This window comes from Panthera pardus, unplaced genomic scaffold (assembly GCF_024362965.1).
Source record: "Panthera pardus isolate Hobbes unplaced genomic scaffold, ASM2436296v1 HiC_scaffold_8, whole genome shotgun sequence".
Classification (NCBI taxonomy): Eukaryota; Metazoa; Chordata; class Mammalia; order Carnivora; family Felidae; genus Panthera; species Panthera pardus.
In genome coordinates this window covers 25,498,958-25,516,078 of record NW_026527013.1, presented here as the reverse complement: position 1 = coordinate 25,516,078, position 17,121 = coordinate 25,498,958, and the positions used below count along the sequence as shown (strand labels likewise).

At 37.5% G+C, this 17,121-nt stretch overlaps 1 protein-coding gene across 2 annotated transcripts in view; it reads left to right on the top strand.

The window, feature by feature from the left end:
- Nucleotides 1-17,121, top strand: part of DNAH12 (dynein axonemal heavy chain 12) — a 211,252-nt gene that overhangs the window by 172,502 nt on the left and 21,629 nt on the right. For both annotated transcript variants that reach the window (XM_053898581.1, XM_053898580.1), the window contains 5 exons: nucleotides 7,303-7,461; nucleotides 7,585-7,729; nucleotides 14,967-15,117; nucleotides 15,329-15,582; nucleotides 16,713-16,853. In XM_053898581.1, coding sequence (XP_053754556.1) covers nucleotides 7,303-7,461; nucleotides 7,585-7,729; nucleotides 14,967-15,117; nucleotides 15,329-15,582; nucleotides 16,713-16,853 — 850 coding nt within the window. The remainder of the gene's footprint in view (nucleotides 1-7,302; nucleotides 7,462-7,584; nucleotides 7,730-14,966; nucleotides 15,118-15,328; nucleotides 15,583-16,712; nucleotides 16,854-17,121) is intronic.

The following is a 17,121-nucleotide window of genomic DNA, read 5'->3' as shown; positions in this document are numbered from 1 at the left end:
TTATTTTTGCTTTTGTTTCCCTTACGCTTTGGAGTCTTATCCACAAAAATATAGCTAAGACTGATTCAAGAAGCTTACCACCTATGTTTTCTTCCAGGAGTTCTGTGGTTTCAGGTATTACATACAAGTCTTTAATCCATTTTGAGTTAATTTTTGTGTATAGTGTAAGATAGTGATCTAGTTTCTTTTTTTTTTTTTTTTTTTTTGGATGTGGCTGTCCAGTTTTCCCAGCACCATTTATTGAAGAGACTGTCCTTTGTCCATTGTGCGTTCTTCCCCCTTTGTCATAAATTGTGTGTGTGTGTGTGTGTGTGTGTGTGTATTTCTGGGCTCTGTATATGTATTTCTGGGCTCTCAATTCTGTTGTATTGATCTGTGTGTCTGTCTTTATGCCAGTACCATACTATTTTGATTACTAAAGCTTTGTAATGTAGTTTGAAGTCAAGGAGCATAATACCTTCAGCTTTGTTGTTCTTTCTCAAGATCCCAGCTATTCAGGATCTTTTGTGATTCCATAAAAATTTTTGAATTAGTACTTACAGTTCTGTGAAAAATGTCATTGGCATTTTGAAAGGGATTGCATTCAGTCTGTTGATTGCCTTGGGTAGTATGGACATGTTAACAATATTGATTCCTCCAATCCATGAGCACAGAATATCTTTCCATTTATTTGGGTCTTCAGTTTCCTGCATCAGTGTCTTACAGTTTTCAGTGTACAGATCTTTCACCTCTTTGATGAAATTTCTTCCTAGATATTTTATTCTTTTGATGCAATTGTAAATGGGATTGTTTTCTTCAGTTCTCTTTCTGATAGTTCTTCATTAGTGTATTGACATGCTACTGATTTCTGTAGATTGACACTGTATCCTGAAATTTTACTGTATTTATTAGGTCTAATGGTCTTTCTCAGTTCCAACAAAGTCTTTAGAATTTTCTATATAAAGTATCTGCAAATAGTGACAATTTTGCTTCTTCCTTTCTATTTTGGATGCCTTTTATTTCTTTTTCTTACCTAATTTCTGTGGCTAGAACTTCCAGTATTATGTTGAATAAATGTGTTAAGAGTGGACATCTTTGTCTTGTTCATGATCTTAGAGGAAAAGCTTTTGGCTTTTCACCATTTGAGTATGTTAGCTGTGAGTTTATCATATATGACCTTTATTGTGTTGAGGTGTGTTCCCTCTGTACCCGTTTTGTTGAGTTTTTATCATAAATGGATGTTAAATTTTGTTAAATGTTTTTTCTGCATTTATTGAGATGATCGTGTGATTTTTATCCTTAATTTTGTTAATGTGGCATATCATCTTGATCTATTTGTGGATGTTTAATCATCCTTGGATCTCTGGAATAAATCCCACTTGATCACGGTGTATGATTCTTTTAATGTATTGTTGAATTTGGTTTGCTATATTTTGTTGAGTATTTTTGCATCTATGTTCATTAAGGATATTGGCCTATAATTTTCTTTTTTTGTGGTGTACTTGTCTGGTTTTGGTATCAGGGTAATGCTGCCCTCATAAAATAAGTTTGGAAGTGTTTTCTTCTCTTCAGTGTTTTGAAGGAGGAGTTTGAGAAGGGATAGGTATTAAGTCTTCTTCGAATGTTTGGTAAAATTTACCAGTGAAGCTGTCTGGTCCTGGACTTTTGTTTTTTGGGAGTCTTTTAAATGTTTATTTACTTAAAGTAATTTTTGAAACATTTATTCATTTTTGAGAGACAGAGACAGAGCATGGTGGGGGGAGGGGCAGAGAAAGAGGGAGACACAGAATCTGAAGCAGGCTCCAGGCTCTCAGCTGTCAGCACAGATCCCGACGCAGGGCTCAAACCAACAAACCACGAGATCATGACCTGAGCTGAAGTCAGACACTTATCCAACTGAGCCACCCAGGCACCCCTTAATGTTTATTTATTTACTTTGAGAGAGAGAGAACAAGAGTGAGCAAATAGGAGAGGGACAGAGAGAGAAGGAGAGACACAGAATCCCAAGCAAGCTCCATGCTGTCAGCACAGAGCCAGATGGGAGACTAGATCTCACAAACCATGAGGTCATGACCAGAGCAGAGATCAAGAGTTGGACACTCAACCAACTGAGCCACCCAGGTGCCCCTGTTGGGAGTTGATTTTGTTATTGTTTCAATCTCCTTGCTAGTAATCAGTCTATACAGATTTTCTATTTCTTCATGATTCAATCTTGGAAGGCTATATATTTTGGGGAATTTTTCCATTTCTTCTAGGTTGTCCAGTTCATTTGCATATAATTATTTGTAGTACAATTATAACTTTAGTTGTAACTTCTTTTTCATTTATGATTATGCTTATTTGAGCCCTCTTTCTTCTTTTCTTGGTTAGTCTAGCTAAAGGTTTGTCAATTTTATTTATCTTTTCAAAGAACCACCTCTTAGTTTCACTGATCTTTTTAATTTATTTATTTATGTTTTAGTCTCAATTTGATTTATTCCCACTTTGATCTTTGTTGTTTTCTTTCTTCTACTAACTTTGGCCTTCATTTATTCTCTTTTTTCTAACTCCTTCAGGTGTAAATTTAGATTGTTTGAGGTTTTTCTTATTTCTTGAGGTAGGCTTATATTGCTGTGATCTTCCCTCTTAGAACCACTTTTGCTGCACCCCATTGATTTTGGTATGTCATTTTCTGTTTTCATTTGTCTCTATGTATTTTTTTTTTATTTCTTTGATTTCTTTGATGAATCATTAGTTGTTTAGTACCATGTTGTTTATCTCCACATTTTTGTTGTTTTTCCAGGGGTTTTTTTTTGTAATCAACTTCTAGTTTTATACTGTGATGGTCAGAGAAAATGCTTAATATAATCTCTATCTTCTTGAATTTAACCTGTGATCTGTCCTGGTGAATGTTCCATGTGCATTTGAGAAGAATGTATATTCTGCTTTTGGATGGGGTTTCCTGTATATGTCTACTAAATCCATTTGGTCTAATGTGTCATTAAAGCCAATGTTTCCGTATTGATTTTATGCCTGGTTGATCTATTCTTGATGTGAGGGTGTTAAGGTGCCCTACTATTACTGTCATGCTGTCAGTTTCTCCCTTTAGATCTATTAATTTTTGCTTTATATATTTTGGTACTCTTGATATTTTCGTAAGTGCTGTATCTTTTTGTTGAATTCACCCCTTTATCATTATATAATTCCCATATTGGTCTTTTATAATTATGTAATTCCCATCTTGGTCTTTGTTTTAAAGTCTATTTTGTCTTGTATGAGTATAGCTACACTAGCTTTCTTTTCATTTCTATTTGCATGAACTATCTTTTCCCATCCCTTCACTTTCAGTCTATGTGTATCCTGACTTCTAAATTGAATCTCTTGTAGGCAGCCTAGAGGTGGGCCTTTTTTTTTTTTTTAATCCACTCAACCATTTTATGTCTTTTGATTGGAGAGTTTATTTACATTTAAAGTAATTAATGGTAAGTATGTACTTATTGCTATTTTGCAATTGTTTTCTGCCTGTTTTCCTAGATTTTCTCTGTTCCTTTTTTTCTTTTCTTTCTTCCCTTGTGGTATGATGGCTTTCTTTAGTGTTATGTTTAGATTCCTTTCTTTTTTTTTTTTTTTTTTTTGGGGGGGTATTTACCAGGACATTTTTTCTTTGTGGTTACTGTGAGGTTCAAATATAGCATCCTGTATTTATAATAGTCTGTTTTGGGGACTCCTGGGTGGCTCAGTCAGTTAAGCATCTGACTTGATTTCAGCTCAGTTCATGATCTCACTACTGTGAGATCAAGCCCTACATAGGGCTCCACAATGGGCATGGAACCTACTTGGGATTCTCTCTCTCTCTTTCCCTCTGCCCCTCCCCACATGCTCTCTCTCTCTCTCTCTCTAATAATAATAAAAAGAAAGAAAGAAAGAAAGAAAGAAAGAAAGAAAGAAAGAAAGAAAGAAAGAAAGAAAATTATTATAATAGTCTGTTTTAAATTTATTTATTTACTTTGAAGGGGGTAAGGAGGGGCAGAGAGAGAGAGAGAGAGAGAGAGAGAGAGAGAATCCCAAGCGGCTCTGCACTGTCAGCATGGAGTTCAATGTGGGGCTTGCTCCCATGAACCATGAGATAATGACCTGAGCTGAAATCAAGAGTCAGAAGCTCAACCAATTGAGTTACCCAGACGTACCCCCATTTTATATTTTTGATGTCACATTTATGCATCCCTTAACTAACTACTGTAGTTTTAATTTTACTATTTTTGTGTTTTAACCTTCATACTTGCTTTAAAAGTGATTGAATTCACTACCTTTACTATTTATTTACCTTTTCCGTGAGATTTTTACTTTCGCTTTTTGTTGTTGTTATTAATTAGTGCCATTTCTTTTCAGCTCAGAGAAATCCCTTTAATATTTCTTGTAAGGCCAGTTTAGTGGTGATAAACTTTAGTTTTCATTTATCTGGAGAACATCTCTTTTTTTCAGCCCTATTACGTATAATTGACATACTATGCAATTTGCCCACCATAATACAGTTAGATGATTTTTAGTATTTTTATACAATTATGCAGCCATCACCAAATTCCAGTTTTAGAACAATTCTATTACCTCAAAGTTTCCTTTTCCCTATTTAGTCAATTACTATTCCTACTCCCAGCCCCAGGTAACCACTGACCTGCTTTCTGTCTCCACAATTATTCCTTTTCTAGAAATTTTATGAATGAGACATTTTAAGGCCTAGAATGTGGTCTATCTCTGCAAGTATTCCATATGCCATTGAAAAGAATGTGTATTTTGCTGCTCTTGAATGGAATATTCTATAAATGCCAAGTAGGTCAAGCTAGTCTATATACTATATCCTTATTGATTTTCTGTCTGCCTGTTCAATCAATTTTTGAGAGAGGATTGGAATCTCTTAGCTATGGAGATTGCTTCTGACAGTTGTATCAATATTTCTTTGTGTATTGATGCTCTGTTATGAGATGTGTGTCTAGGACTGTTACGACCTCTTAATGAATTGACTTGACTTTTTTTTTTTTAATCCCTGGGTTATCCTTTGTTCGAAATCTGTTTTGTATGATATTATTATTGTCCCCAGCTTTGTTTTGAATAGTGTTAGCATGGTATATATTTTTCCATACTTTTCCTTTTAACCTACTTGTGTCTTTATATTTAAGCTGTATTTCTGTTGACAACATGTAGTTAGGTCTTATTTGTTTTGTCCAATCTGATAATCACTACCTTTAATGAAATTGTTTAGACCATTTATATTCAATGACATAATAGAGTTATGTTTAAATCTACCACCTTACAACTTGGTTTCTGTTTTGCACATCTGTTCATTTCCTCATTTGTTTCATTTCCTCATTTTCTTTTTCTTTGAATTAAGTACTTATTATGATTCCATTTTATCTCCTTTGTTAACTTACTAACTATAATTTTTTGTTTTATTATTGTAGTGATATCTTTGGGATTATAGTATACCTTTTAACACATCACAGTCTATCTTCAGGTAAACTTTATATATACACATATATTTACACACATACATATACATATATATACATATAGTATAAGAACTTACAACTGTTTACTTCCAACTCTCTCCTCCTAGCCTTTGTTTTATTATTGTCATATATTTCACTTGTACATATTATAAATCCCATAGCATGTTGTTATTTTGCTCTAAGTAGTCAATAATCTTTTAAAGAGACTTAAATAATAAGAAAAAGGTATTTTATGTTTACCTACATAGCTACTATTTCTGGCAGTCTTTATTCTTTTGTGTTGATCTAAATTTCCATCTACCTGAAACTTCTCTAACATTTCTAATGCTTTATGTCTACTGGAAATGAATCCTTTCAGTTTCTCTACATCTGGAAAGAAATCAGTGAATTTTTCTTTTATTTTTATTTATTTATTTTGAGAGAGAGAGTGAGTGTGCAGCGGAGGGGCAGAGGGAGAGGGAAAGAGAGGATCCCAAGCACGTGGGGCTCTATCTATCTCATAAACCAAGAGATCATGACCTGAACTGAAATCAAGAGTTGGACATTGAACCAACAGACCACCCAGGTGCCCCTGAATTTTTCTTTTAGATTTTGTACTTTTTATCTCTAGAAGTTGCATTTGGTTATTTTTTCTATGGCCTGTTTCTCTCTTCATTACGTTTGTTTTGCTTTAACTCCTTCAGCATATTTGTAATAGCTCTTGTAACATTCTTGTCTTCTTGTTGTATTATCTCTATCATTCTATGTATCTATTGACTGATCTTTTCTCCTGGTTATGGATGTTGTGAATTTTACATTGATAAATACTAAGGGCTTTTAATTCCTTTAAAAAGCATTAGACTTTACTTTTGCAAGTAGTTAAATTACTGCATTAGTTTGATGTTTCCAAGGCTTGTTTTTAAGCTTTCTTACAGTAGCTCTAGAATAGACTTAATTCTAAAACTAGGTTAGCTTTGCTACTAAGGCGTGATCCCTCTGATGTTGCCTCTGAATTCCTCTGGTGTTTAACAAAGATTTATCTCTAGTTGGTAAGAATTCACTTCTCCAAGTTCTGTGTAAGCTCAGGAGCTATTCAGGTTACAGCTTCCCAGATATTCTCTGGCTGGTCTCCTGGAGTTTTACCCTATTCACATATGACTTAGTGTTTAGCAATTGAATCAAGAGGATACCCATGCAGATTTCTGAAGCCCTTTTCCATGTATCTCCCTCCTCTCTGGGACTCAGCCCACAAATTCTACCACCTGAGCCTTCCTTAACTCTGGTCTCTGTTCATTCAACTCAACAATACTATCAGGTTCTGATTTTGATCACCTCTCTGTTTTATAGTCTGGAAAGTGCCTCCAGGCAAATAGCTGGGGCAATCATAGCGATTGATTAGGACAATCATATTTGTCTCCCTTTTTTCAGGGACCACAGTGTTGCACTGGCTGTTGTATAACTTCCAGAAACAGTCGTTTCATTCACTTTTTCCAGTTTTCTAGTTGTTTATGGCAGTAGGGTAAATCAGTTCTGATTATTTCATTGAGGCTATAGAAGCAGAAATTGATTTCATTCCATTTTATTTTTTAAATTTTTTTTTTCAACGTTTTTTATTTATTTTTGGGACAGAGAGAGACAGAGCATGAAAGGGGGAGGGGCAGAGAGAGAAGGAGACACAGAATCGGAAACAGGCTCCAGGCTCCGAGCCATCAGCCCAGAGCCTGACGCGGGGCTCGAACTCACAGACGGCAAGATCGTGACCTGGCTGAAGTCGGACGCTTAACCGACTGCGCCACCCAGGCGCCCCAGCATTCCATTTTAAAATCAGCAATTTACAGCAGTCTTTATTTTGGGAATACAGGGCAAAGAAAGAGATTGAGTACCAGGAACTGATGTTTCTTTTAACTGGAGGAGTAAGTCTTAAGAGTGCTGAGAAAAATCCTGACCCAACTTGGCTATCAGATAAAAGCTGGGAGGAAATTTGTCGGGCAAGTGAATTTCCTGCCTTCAAAGAACTCAGGTATTTGTTTAAACTTGATGATTTAGAATTGAGTAAGGATGGGTAAATTTATAATCTCCTTGTTTAACAATATCTTTTTAAATTATCTGCCAGTGAAATAATAATTAGCTTTTTTTCCATTAGGGAACATTTTTGCAAACATATAACTGAATGGCGAGAAATCTATGACAGTAAAGAGCCACATAATGCTAAATTTCCAGCACCAATGGATGAAAGACTGAATGAACTACAGAAGATAATAATTCTTCGGTGCCTAAGACCTGATAAGGTACAAGACAAATGTGTTCTATTTCGAACCCAGCTAATTTGCCATTTAAGAATAAGTCTGGGGAATAAAAGGCACAACATAAGGGAATATAGTCAATGACTTTGTAAAAGCGGTGTAATGGGACAGATGGTAGCTACACTTGTGGTGAACTTAGCATAATGTATAAACTTATCAAATCTAAGTTTCACACCTGAAACAAAGGTAACATTGTGTGTCAACTATGCTCAAATTTTAAAAACAGAAGTTGTTCTAGGTTTAAAGTAATTGTTATTTGGTTCTTTAGCCCTCATTCTAGATGCTCAGAGGGGTTCATTGAGCTCCTTGGATATATGGGTTTATAGTTTTTCTCAACTTGGGAAAAATTTTGGCCATTATTTCTTCAAATATTTTTTGCCACCCCAATCTTATGTTTCCAATTAGATGTGCATTAGACTGCTTGGTATTATACTATAGGTGACTGCTCTGTTAATTATTTCTATTTATTTATTTGTTTGTTTATAAAGTTCATTTATTTTGGGGCGCCTGGGTGGCTCAGTCGGTTGGGTGTCTGACTTTGGCCTAGGTCATGATATCGCTGGTCCTGAGTTCTAGCCCCACATCAGGCTCTGTGCTGACAGCTCAGAGCCTGGAGCCTGTTTCAGATTCTATGTCTCTCAAAAATGAATAAACATTAAAGAATTAAAAAAAAATTGTTAGCACAAGTGTCGAATAGCCTTTTCTCGACAGATAGTTTAGCTCAACAGATAATTTAGCTCCACTACTAAATTGTGACCCTTCTGGGGACTTTACTGAATATCCCAGTGATCACCAAGAGCTCTCCACTATGGCGGTTGGGAACCTGAATGATTCCCGGCCTTGCATGAACTCTGGTAGCTCTGTAGATCCCCAGTTCATAGCTTCCCAGCCACTCTTTGCTTGGCCTATGCTTCCACACCACAGCATTCAGCAGAGATGCAAGGGTACTGTTAGGCAGATTCGGGGTAGTTCCCTTCTACTCTGAACTCTAACTTCCAGTAGCCTCCCTCCTTAAACCAGAGTTTAAGAGTTTCCTGTCTTCCCAACTCTGCAACACTGTGTTGCTCTGCTTTTTAATGGCTTTTCCAGTTCCACAGGCTGAAATGTACCTCCCAGAAGAAAGCCTAAGCAAACTCACCTTGTATGTTTCCTCTTTGGCAGAGATCAAAGTCCTCTACCACCTGTTGTCTGAATTGCTCAGTGTCTGAAAATGGTTTTGTTTTTGTTTTTTTTTTAAATTTTGCCCATTTTTGTTGTTTATGTGGGAGGGTAAATCTGGTCCCTGTTAGCAGAAAGGACCATATTGGCTGGAAGTAAAAGATGTTAGAAAATCTTACACATGTCATAATTTTATTAGTTTAAACATGCACAAAAATCTTTTTTTCTTCTAACAAGTTTTTACTTAAATTCCAGTTAGTTAACATACAGTATAATATTAGTTTTCAGGTGTAGGATTTAGTGATTCATCACTTACATACAATAGTCAGTGCTCATCACAAGAAGTGCCCTCTTTAATATTCATTACCCATTTAGCCCACTCCCCTGTTCACCACCCCCTCCGGCAACTCTCCATTCTCTATAGTTAAGAGTCTATTTTATGGTTTGCCTCTATTTCCCCAACTATTTTCATCTGTTTTGTTTCTTAAATTCTACATATGAGTGAAATCATATGGGTTTTGTCTTTCTCTGTCTGACTTATTTTGCTTAGCATAATACTCTCTAGCTCCATCCATGTCATTGCAAATGGCAAGATTTCATTCATTTTAATGGTTGAGTAATATTCCAGTGTGTGTGTGTGTGTGTGTGTGTGTGTGTGTGTGTGTGTGTATGTGTATATGTGTATACCCAAACTTCTTTATCCATCCATCAGTCAATGGACATTTGGGCTCTTTCCAAAATTTGGCTATTGTTGATAGTGCTGCTGTTAAACATGGAAGTGGGGTGTATGTATCTCTTTGAATTACTACTTTTGTATCCTTTACTGAGTAGTGCAATTGCTGGATGGTAGGTAGTCCTGTTTTTAACTTTTTGAGGAACCTCCATACTGTTTTACAAAACTCAACACCCAGAAAACAAATAATCCAGGTAAAAAATGGGCAGAAGAGATGAACAGACCTTTTTCCAAAGAAGACATACAGATGGCTAATGGACACAAAAATCTTTCTATTGGTGAATTAAACAGGCTAGTTCTGATTTTCACACATTCAAGAAAGGCAATTATGGTGTTACAAAAGAAAAACTTTTATTTTTTTTAAGTTTATTTATTTTGAGAGACAGAGAAAGCATGAGTGGGGGAGGAGCAGAGAGAGAGAGAGAGAGGGAAAGAGAGAGATTCCCAAGCAGGCTCTGCACTGTCAGCACAGAGCCTGACGTGGGGCTTGAACCCACGAACCATGAGATCATGACCTGAGCCAAAGTTAGATGATTAACCAAATGAGCCACCCAGGTACCCCTCAAAAGAAAAACTTTTAAGCAGAAAACCAAAAACTATGTTTATACATGTAGTTTGAACTTTGAGAAAGTCACCTCACCCTTCTGAGCTCCATGTATAAAATGAGATACTGAAAGAATTGCACTGATCCCTTCTTTCTTTTCTTTCCTTTTTTCCTTTTCTTTTTTTTTTTTTTTACATTTATGTTTTTAGTAAAGCTTCACAAGGAGCATTATCTAATGCTTCACTTAGGCTCTGAGTAGATTCAAACAGAAGTTTACATAATTACTTGACTCCTGAGTATTTCTTCTTATTTTAACTTCAAAGACCTTTGTACATTGTTAAAACTTACCTCATTATTTCCTACCCAATAGTTGTATGTATATATATGTTCCTTTCATTGGACAATAGTCTCTTTAAGGCCAAAACAATGATATATTCATTATTTTATCGCCTATAGCTTTCCTTGTTCACTAGAAACTTAGGAATGATTAGCTCTGCATCTGAGAAACTCTTGCCTAATTTGCACTCCACAGAATGGCTCCCTGATGGCCAATGGAGATATTGTTTCAATGCCAAGTATGGGGTAATTGCCTAGTCTGCCATGCTTGGGAACCTGTGCTTAAACATTACAGCACTTACCACGCTGGAATATACAATAATTATCGGTTTGTCAGTGTCTCCCACTACACTCTGAGCTTCTGGAAGTCAGGACCCATGTCTTATTTTGCTCAATATCTCCAGGACTTAAAACAGTGCCTAGAAGATAATAGGATATCTCAGTAAATGTCACTGAATTGAGTTGAACTGAATCAAATTAAACTAAGTTCAGTTAAAGCCTCTGTTTGTCAGGATTCTCCAGAGAAACAGAACCAATAGGATAGGTGAGACAGAAACAGAGATTGACAGGAATTGGCTCACATGATTGTGGAGGCTGGTAAGTCCAGAATCTGCAGGCTGGAGACCGGAAGAATCAATATTGCAGCTCTAGTCCAAAGGCAGTGTGCTGGCACAATTCCCTCTTCCTCAGTGGAGGACAGTCTTTTTTCTCTTTAGCCTTTCAACTGATTGAGTGAGGCCCACTCACATTACGGAGAGTAATTTACTTAACTCAAAGTCCACGGATTTAAAAATTAATCTCAGGGGGCCTGGGTGGCTCAGTCAGTTAAGCCTCTGACTCTTGATTTTGGCTCAGGCCACAATCTCGTGGTTTATGAGTTCAACTTCTGTGCTGGGATCCACACTGTTGGTGTGGAGTCTGCTTGAGATTCTCTCTCTCTCTGCTCCTCCCATACGCTGTCTCTCTCTTTCTCTCTCTCTCAAAATAAATAAATAAACTTAAAAAATTAATCTCATCTTAAAAATATCTTCACGGCAACAGCCAGACTAGTTTTTGACCAAGTATCTGGGTACTATGCCCTAACAAAGCTGACACCTAAAATTAACTACCACGAAGCTTATCTCCAGGTCTGTTCAAGTTTCCATAATTTCTTCCCTAGAGTATCTTACATAAAGGATCAAAATCTTCTAGAAAAGTCATAACTTTTTTTTATATTAAATTACTGGAACAAGGTACTTTTTCTACAGAAAATTATCATGCTTCATTGCAGCTACATCATCTCAGGGAACATTGGCCCTGGTCTGTGCATAGATTAATGAGGGGCAAGGTCTCTGTGTACTCAGTATCTCCCTTCCCTTAAGATGTACAACTGAAGATTTGTGCTAGATAGAAATTATACATAGTGTTAATAGTAAAAGGATAAAAAAGATTTCCTCATTGCCCAGGTGAAGTTATTAAAGAAAGGAAGAAAAATCTATTACATCATTACAAGGTCCTTTTTGAAAACCCTTCAGTGGCCTTTCAATACCTATAGAATAATGACAGAAGTACAGCTTGATAGTCTTGTTACCTTGTCTAATAATACCTCTTTTCTGCCATTCCATTCTTATCTTCTTGAAACTTCCACTGTTTCTAGGGCGCCTGGGTGGCTCAGTTGGTTAAGCATCTGACTATTGATTTCCGCTCAGGTTGTGATCTTACAGTTGGTGAGATGGAGCCCCGTGTTGGGCTCTGTGCTGACAGCATGGAGCGTGCTTGGGATTCTCTCTCTCCCTTTCTCTTTGCCTCTTCCCTGTGCACACATGCTCTTTCTCTTAAGATAAATAAACATTTGAAGAAAAAAAGAGAAACTTCCACTGTTTAAACCCACAGAATTGCTCACAACTTCTCAAAATTTCTCATATAGAAGATCCATCCTTTTTCCCCATCTATGCTAGGACTGCAGAAGTCTGTGATGATCTCTCCTCCCTCCACCAAATTCCTACAGTGTTACTTTAGAAAGTTGTTCGGCATTTAGAAGATGATATCTAATACCTCTCTACTTATTTTCTGCTGCTACTGTTGATGAATATCACTCTTTTATTTTATTTTATTTTATTTTATTTTATTTTATTTATTTATTTTTTTAACGTTTATTTATTTTTGAGACACAGAGAGACAGAGCATGAACAGGGGAGGGGCAGAGAGAGAGGGAGACACAGAATCTGAAACAGGCTCCAGCCTCTGAGCTGTCAGCACAGAGCCCCACGCGGGGCTCAAACTCACGGACCGTGAGATCATGACCTGAGCCGAAGTCGGACGCCCAACCAACCGAGCCACCCAGGCACCCCTCACTCTTTTATTTTAAATTAATTCTTGTGGCTCAAAACTGAAACAGTGTTTGAATCACAAAAATACGTGAATACAGTGAAAGATAGACCTCCAATCTGCACCTCCCAGTCAGTTGGCATCCTTTCTCTCAGGCAGTTAATGTTATCTGCTTCTTGTTCCCCTTTATGCACATATAAATATGCATACACACAAATTCTTTGTCCATTTATTTTTAACACAAATAGTCATATCCACTGTTTTTGCGTGTTGCTTTTTCCTCTCTCAGTTTATAAAGAGCTTTCTCATTCTTTTTTACAATTACATGCTATTTCATTGTAAGTGTACACCATAAATTCTTTAACCAGTTCCTATTGATGGACCTTTACAATTATAAAAATGCTGCAATAAATAACCTTATTCAAAAGTCATTTCTCCCATGTGCAACTCTCTCTCAGAATAAAGTCCTGGGAATAAAATTGCTGAGTCCGTGGATTTGCCCACTTGTAATTTTATAGACATTCCCAAATTGCCCGTCATGAAAGTTAGGCCAGATTACTCTTCCACAGCAGTGTATGAGAATATCAGTTTAACCCATAATTTTTCCCGCACAGAATGCTGGCAAACTTTTGTATCTTTGCTAATCTGTGCAAGGGAGTTGAGGAATCTGGGGACCGATCTGGGAAAAGACATGGATGTAAGGTGGCAGTAGCATACAAGAGCTATGCTGGACGATGCTGGAACAGGTTTGCATGCTGAGAGGTGGAAGCCCCTCATAGCAGGAGTCTCTCCAGATGCTGGGATTTGGGGGGTGGGGGTCCCACAACTCCAAAGAGGAAGACGGCAAAGAAACTCCCTTGGGGGAAGGGAGAAGAGGCTTGTATGGGGTCTTGGTAGCATTTATCAACATATGGTTTGGAGTCCCTGGATAAGAGCTCTGAAGGGCTACAGTGGCTGGGGGTCTTTATATCTTAGGATTTACCATAGCTAGCAGATGTTGGGTGCAAATAGGCTGTAAATGGCTAAAAATCTGCTTATTTGGGTTATGTTTACAATAATTGAATATCTAAAAATTTTAGTTTGGTGTCAGTGGGCTTTTGAACTAATAGGTTTCAGCCTGCTATGAAGAAGGAAACAATCTAAGGGTCAATACACAGAGACTATCTTTGTCCCTTAACATAACCATCTGAAAGGCAAAAAATGGCATTTAAGTATAGTTATAATTTGTATTTTTTTATTATGAGTGTTACGGTATAGACTAGGCCACTGTAGCAAAGAGACCTAAAATACAGTAGCTTAAATAAAATAGAAGTTAATCTTTCTGTCTCTCTTAAGTAAGCCCAGAGCAAATGCCTGAGGACTGGCAGGGCAGGTCTGTTTTTGAGATCATCCAGACATTCAAGTTCTTTCTTTCATGCTAGTAAAGTCCCCTAGAATGTGGTCCTCATCATCGAGATTGAAGCTGGCTCATAAATACCACATCTGTTGAAAAGCAAAAGAGAGCTTTTTTTTTTTTAATGCTTATTTATTTTGAGAGAGCACAAGAGCAGGGGAGGGGCAGGGAGTGAGTGGGAGAGGTTATCTTAAGCAGGCACCACAGCCAGCACAGAGCCCAACATGGGGCTCGAACTTGCAAAACTGAGATCATGACCTGAGCTGAAATCAAGAGTCAGCTGCTTAACCGACTGAGCCACCTAGGCGCCCCCAAAAGAGGGGGGCCTTTTTATAAAACTGCTCTTTATAAAAAAGATATGTTCTGGAAGCTCCATATATAACTTCTACTTGTATCCCTCTGGCCAAAACTTAGTCACACAGCCACATCTAGGTACAAGAAAAGTTGGGAAAACTTGAGGTTGTATCACCAAAAGGAGAGAAATGGGAACATTTTGCAGTTTCTGCTGTACAGAATGATTTCAATTAACTGTTCATCTTCTCTGCCCATTTTTCTTTGGGATTGTTAGTCTTGTCCTATCAGTTGATAGATATCTTTTATGTATTAGAAAAATTTGCATTTCATGATATGTTTCATGCTTTTCCTGACCATTAGACTCAAATTGTACTCTTTGTTGATTTCCAGTAATAATCAAAATTGTTATGTGAAATGAAAATTAACCTAAAGATCATATCTTTTGTCCCTTTAACAGATAACTCCAGCTATAACAAATTATGTAACTGATAAACTGGGGAAAAAGTTTGTGGAGCCTCCACCATTTGATTTGACAAAGAGTTATTTGGACTCAAACTGTACCATTCCTTTAATTTTTGTGCTCTCTCCAGGAGCAGATCCCATGGCCAGTAAGTCTACCTCCTGCAAACTTTTAGGAACTTATAAATGATCCATTTTGCTCAATGTCCATTTCTTACATGATCATAGATCAGTTAGTAAATCTGGTATATGTAAGGAAAAGCAACTGGAATCTTCCAGTTACGTGCCTGCACACTGAAACATAAGGTATATTTCATGATTTTACAGTAAGCAGTGGAACTATGTTTTGTGCTCTCTTAGGCCTGCTGAAGTTTGCAAATGATAAAGCGATGTCTGGAAATAAATTTCATGCTATTTCACTGGGACAAGGACAAGGACCAGTTGCAACAAAAATGATTAAAGCAGCGGTAGAAGAAGGAACTTGGGTGTGCCTACAGAATTGTCACCTCGCTGTCTCCTGGATGCCTGTATTGGAAAAAATATGTGAAGATTTTACTCCTGAAGTCTGTAATCCATCCTTTAGGCTTTGGCTCACAAGTTATCCTTCTCCAAAAGTACGTTTATTTCATGTGGAGTTTAGTATGTATATTTAGTCATCTCTTACATTGTGTAAGCTTTTTTTTTTAATGTTTATTTTTTGAGAGACAGAGTGGGAGTAGGGGAGAAAGAGAGGGAGACACAGAATCTGAAGCAGGCTCCAGGCTCTGAGCTGTCAGCACAGAGTCCAACATGGGGCTCAAACCCATGAACTGTGAGATCATGATCCAAGCCAAAGTCTGATGATTAACCAACTGAGCCATCCAGGCACCCATGTAACTTTTTTTTTTTTAAACACACAGTATGCTCTGTACAAGTTGCCAAGTTTATTTATTTATTTACTTTAGAGAGAAAGCATGTGCAAGTGGGACACAAGTGGGGGAGGGGTAGAGAGAGAGAGAGAGAAAGAGAGAATCTTAAACAGGCTCCACACCCAGTGGAGCCCAACACAGGACTCAATCCCATGACCCTAGGATCATGACCTGAACTGAAATCAAGAGTTGGCCACTTAATTGACTGAGCCACCCAGGCACCCCTACGTTGTATATCTTTTTTTATTTTCTATTTTTTTAATGTTTATTTATTTTTGACAGAGAGACAGAGCATGAGTGGGGGAGGGGCAGGGTAAGTGGGAAACACAGAATCTGAAGCAGACTCCAGGCTCTGAGCTGTCAGCACAGAGCCCAGCGTGGGGCTTGAACTCATAGACAGCGAGATCATGACCTGAGCTGAAGTTGGTTGCTCAACCGACTGAGTCACCCAGGCACCCAACGTTGTGTATCTTAATCAAGCCTTAAATGCTTAACCTTAAGAGGTCTTAAAAAATATTTCTAGAGTGGGACGCCTGGGTGGCACAGGTGGTTAAGCATCTGACTCTTGATTACAGCTCTGGTCATGATCTCATGGTTCGTGAGATGGAGCCCTGCATCAGGCTCTGTGCTGACAGCACAGAGCCTGCTTGGGACTCTGTCTCTCCCTCTGCCTGCCCTTCCCTCCCCCACCTCTTTCTCTCTCAAAATAAATAAATAAACTTAAAAATATATATTTCTGGAGTCCTCTTTCATACGCACTTTTAACCAACTAGTGTTTGAATTTTGGGGATTCAAGCTGCTTATCTTGTGTAATGCTCTGTTTATTCTGTCTTTAGTTCCCAGTAACCATCCTACAGAATGGAGTAAAAATGACTAATGAGCCTCCCACAGGTCTTCGGCTAAATCTCCTCCAATCATATCTCACTGATCCCGTTTCTGATTCTCAGTTTTTCAGTGGATGCCAGGGAAAGGAACTGGTAATGTTCAGCTTCTGGAGCTTTTCAAATGTGTTTTTAAAGTGAGAAAATATGGTAATATAAATCTTTAATAATGTTAAGCTTTGGCATTTTCTGAGAAGACTGATATTGTACCTATCTTGTTCATCATTTTCTTCCCAGCAGTTTGTGCTCTGCTTCCCACAGAGTAGACATTTAAATAAATGCTTGTTGACTGAATGAACATATCTTAGTTAGTACACCAAAATCCAATAATGAGTTTAAGACCCAAGAGTAGCAATCTATTTTC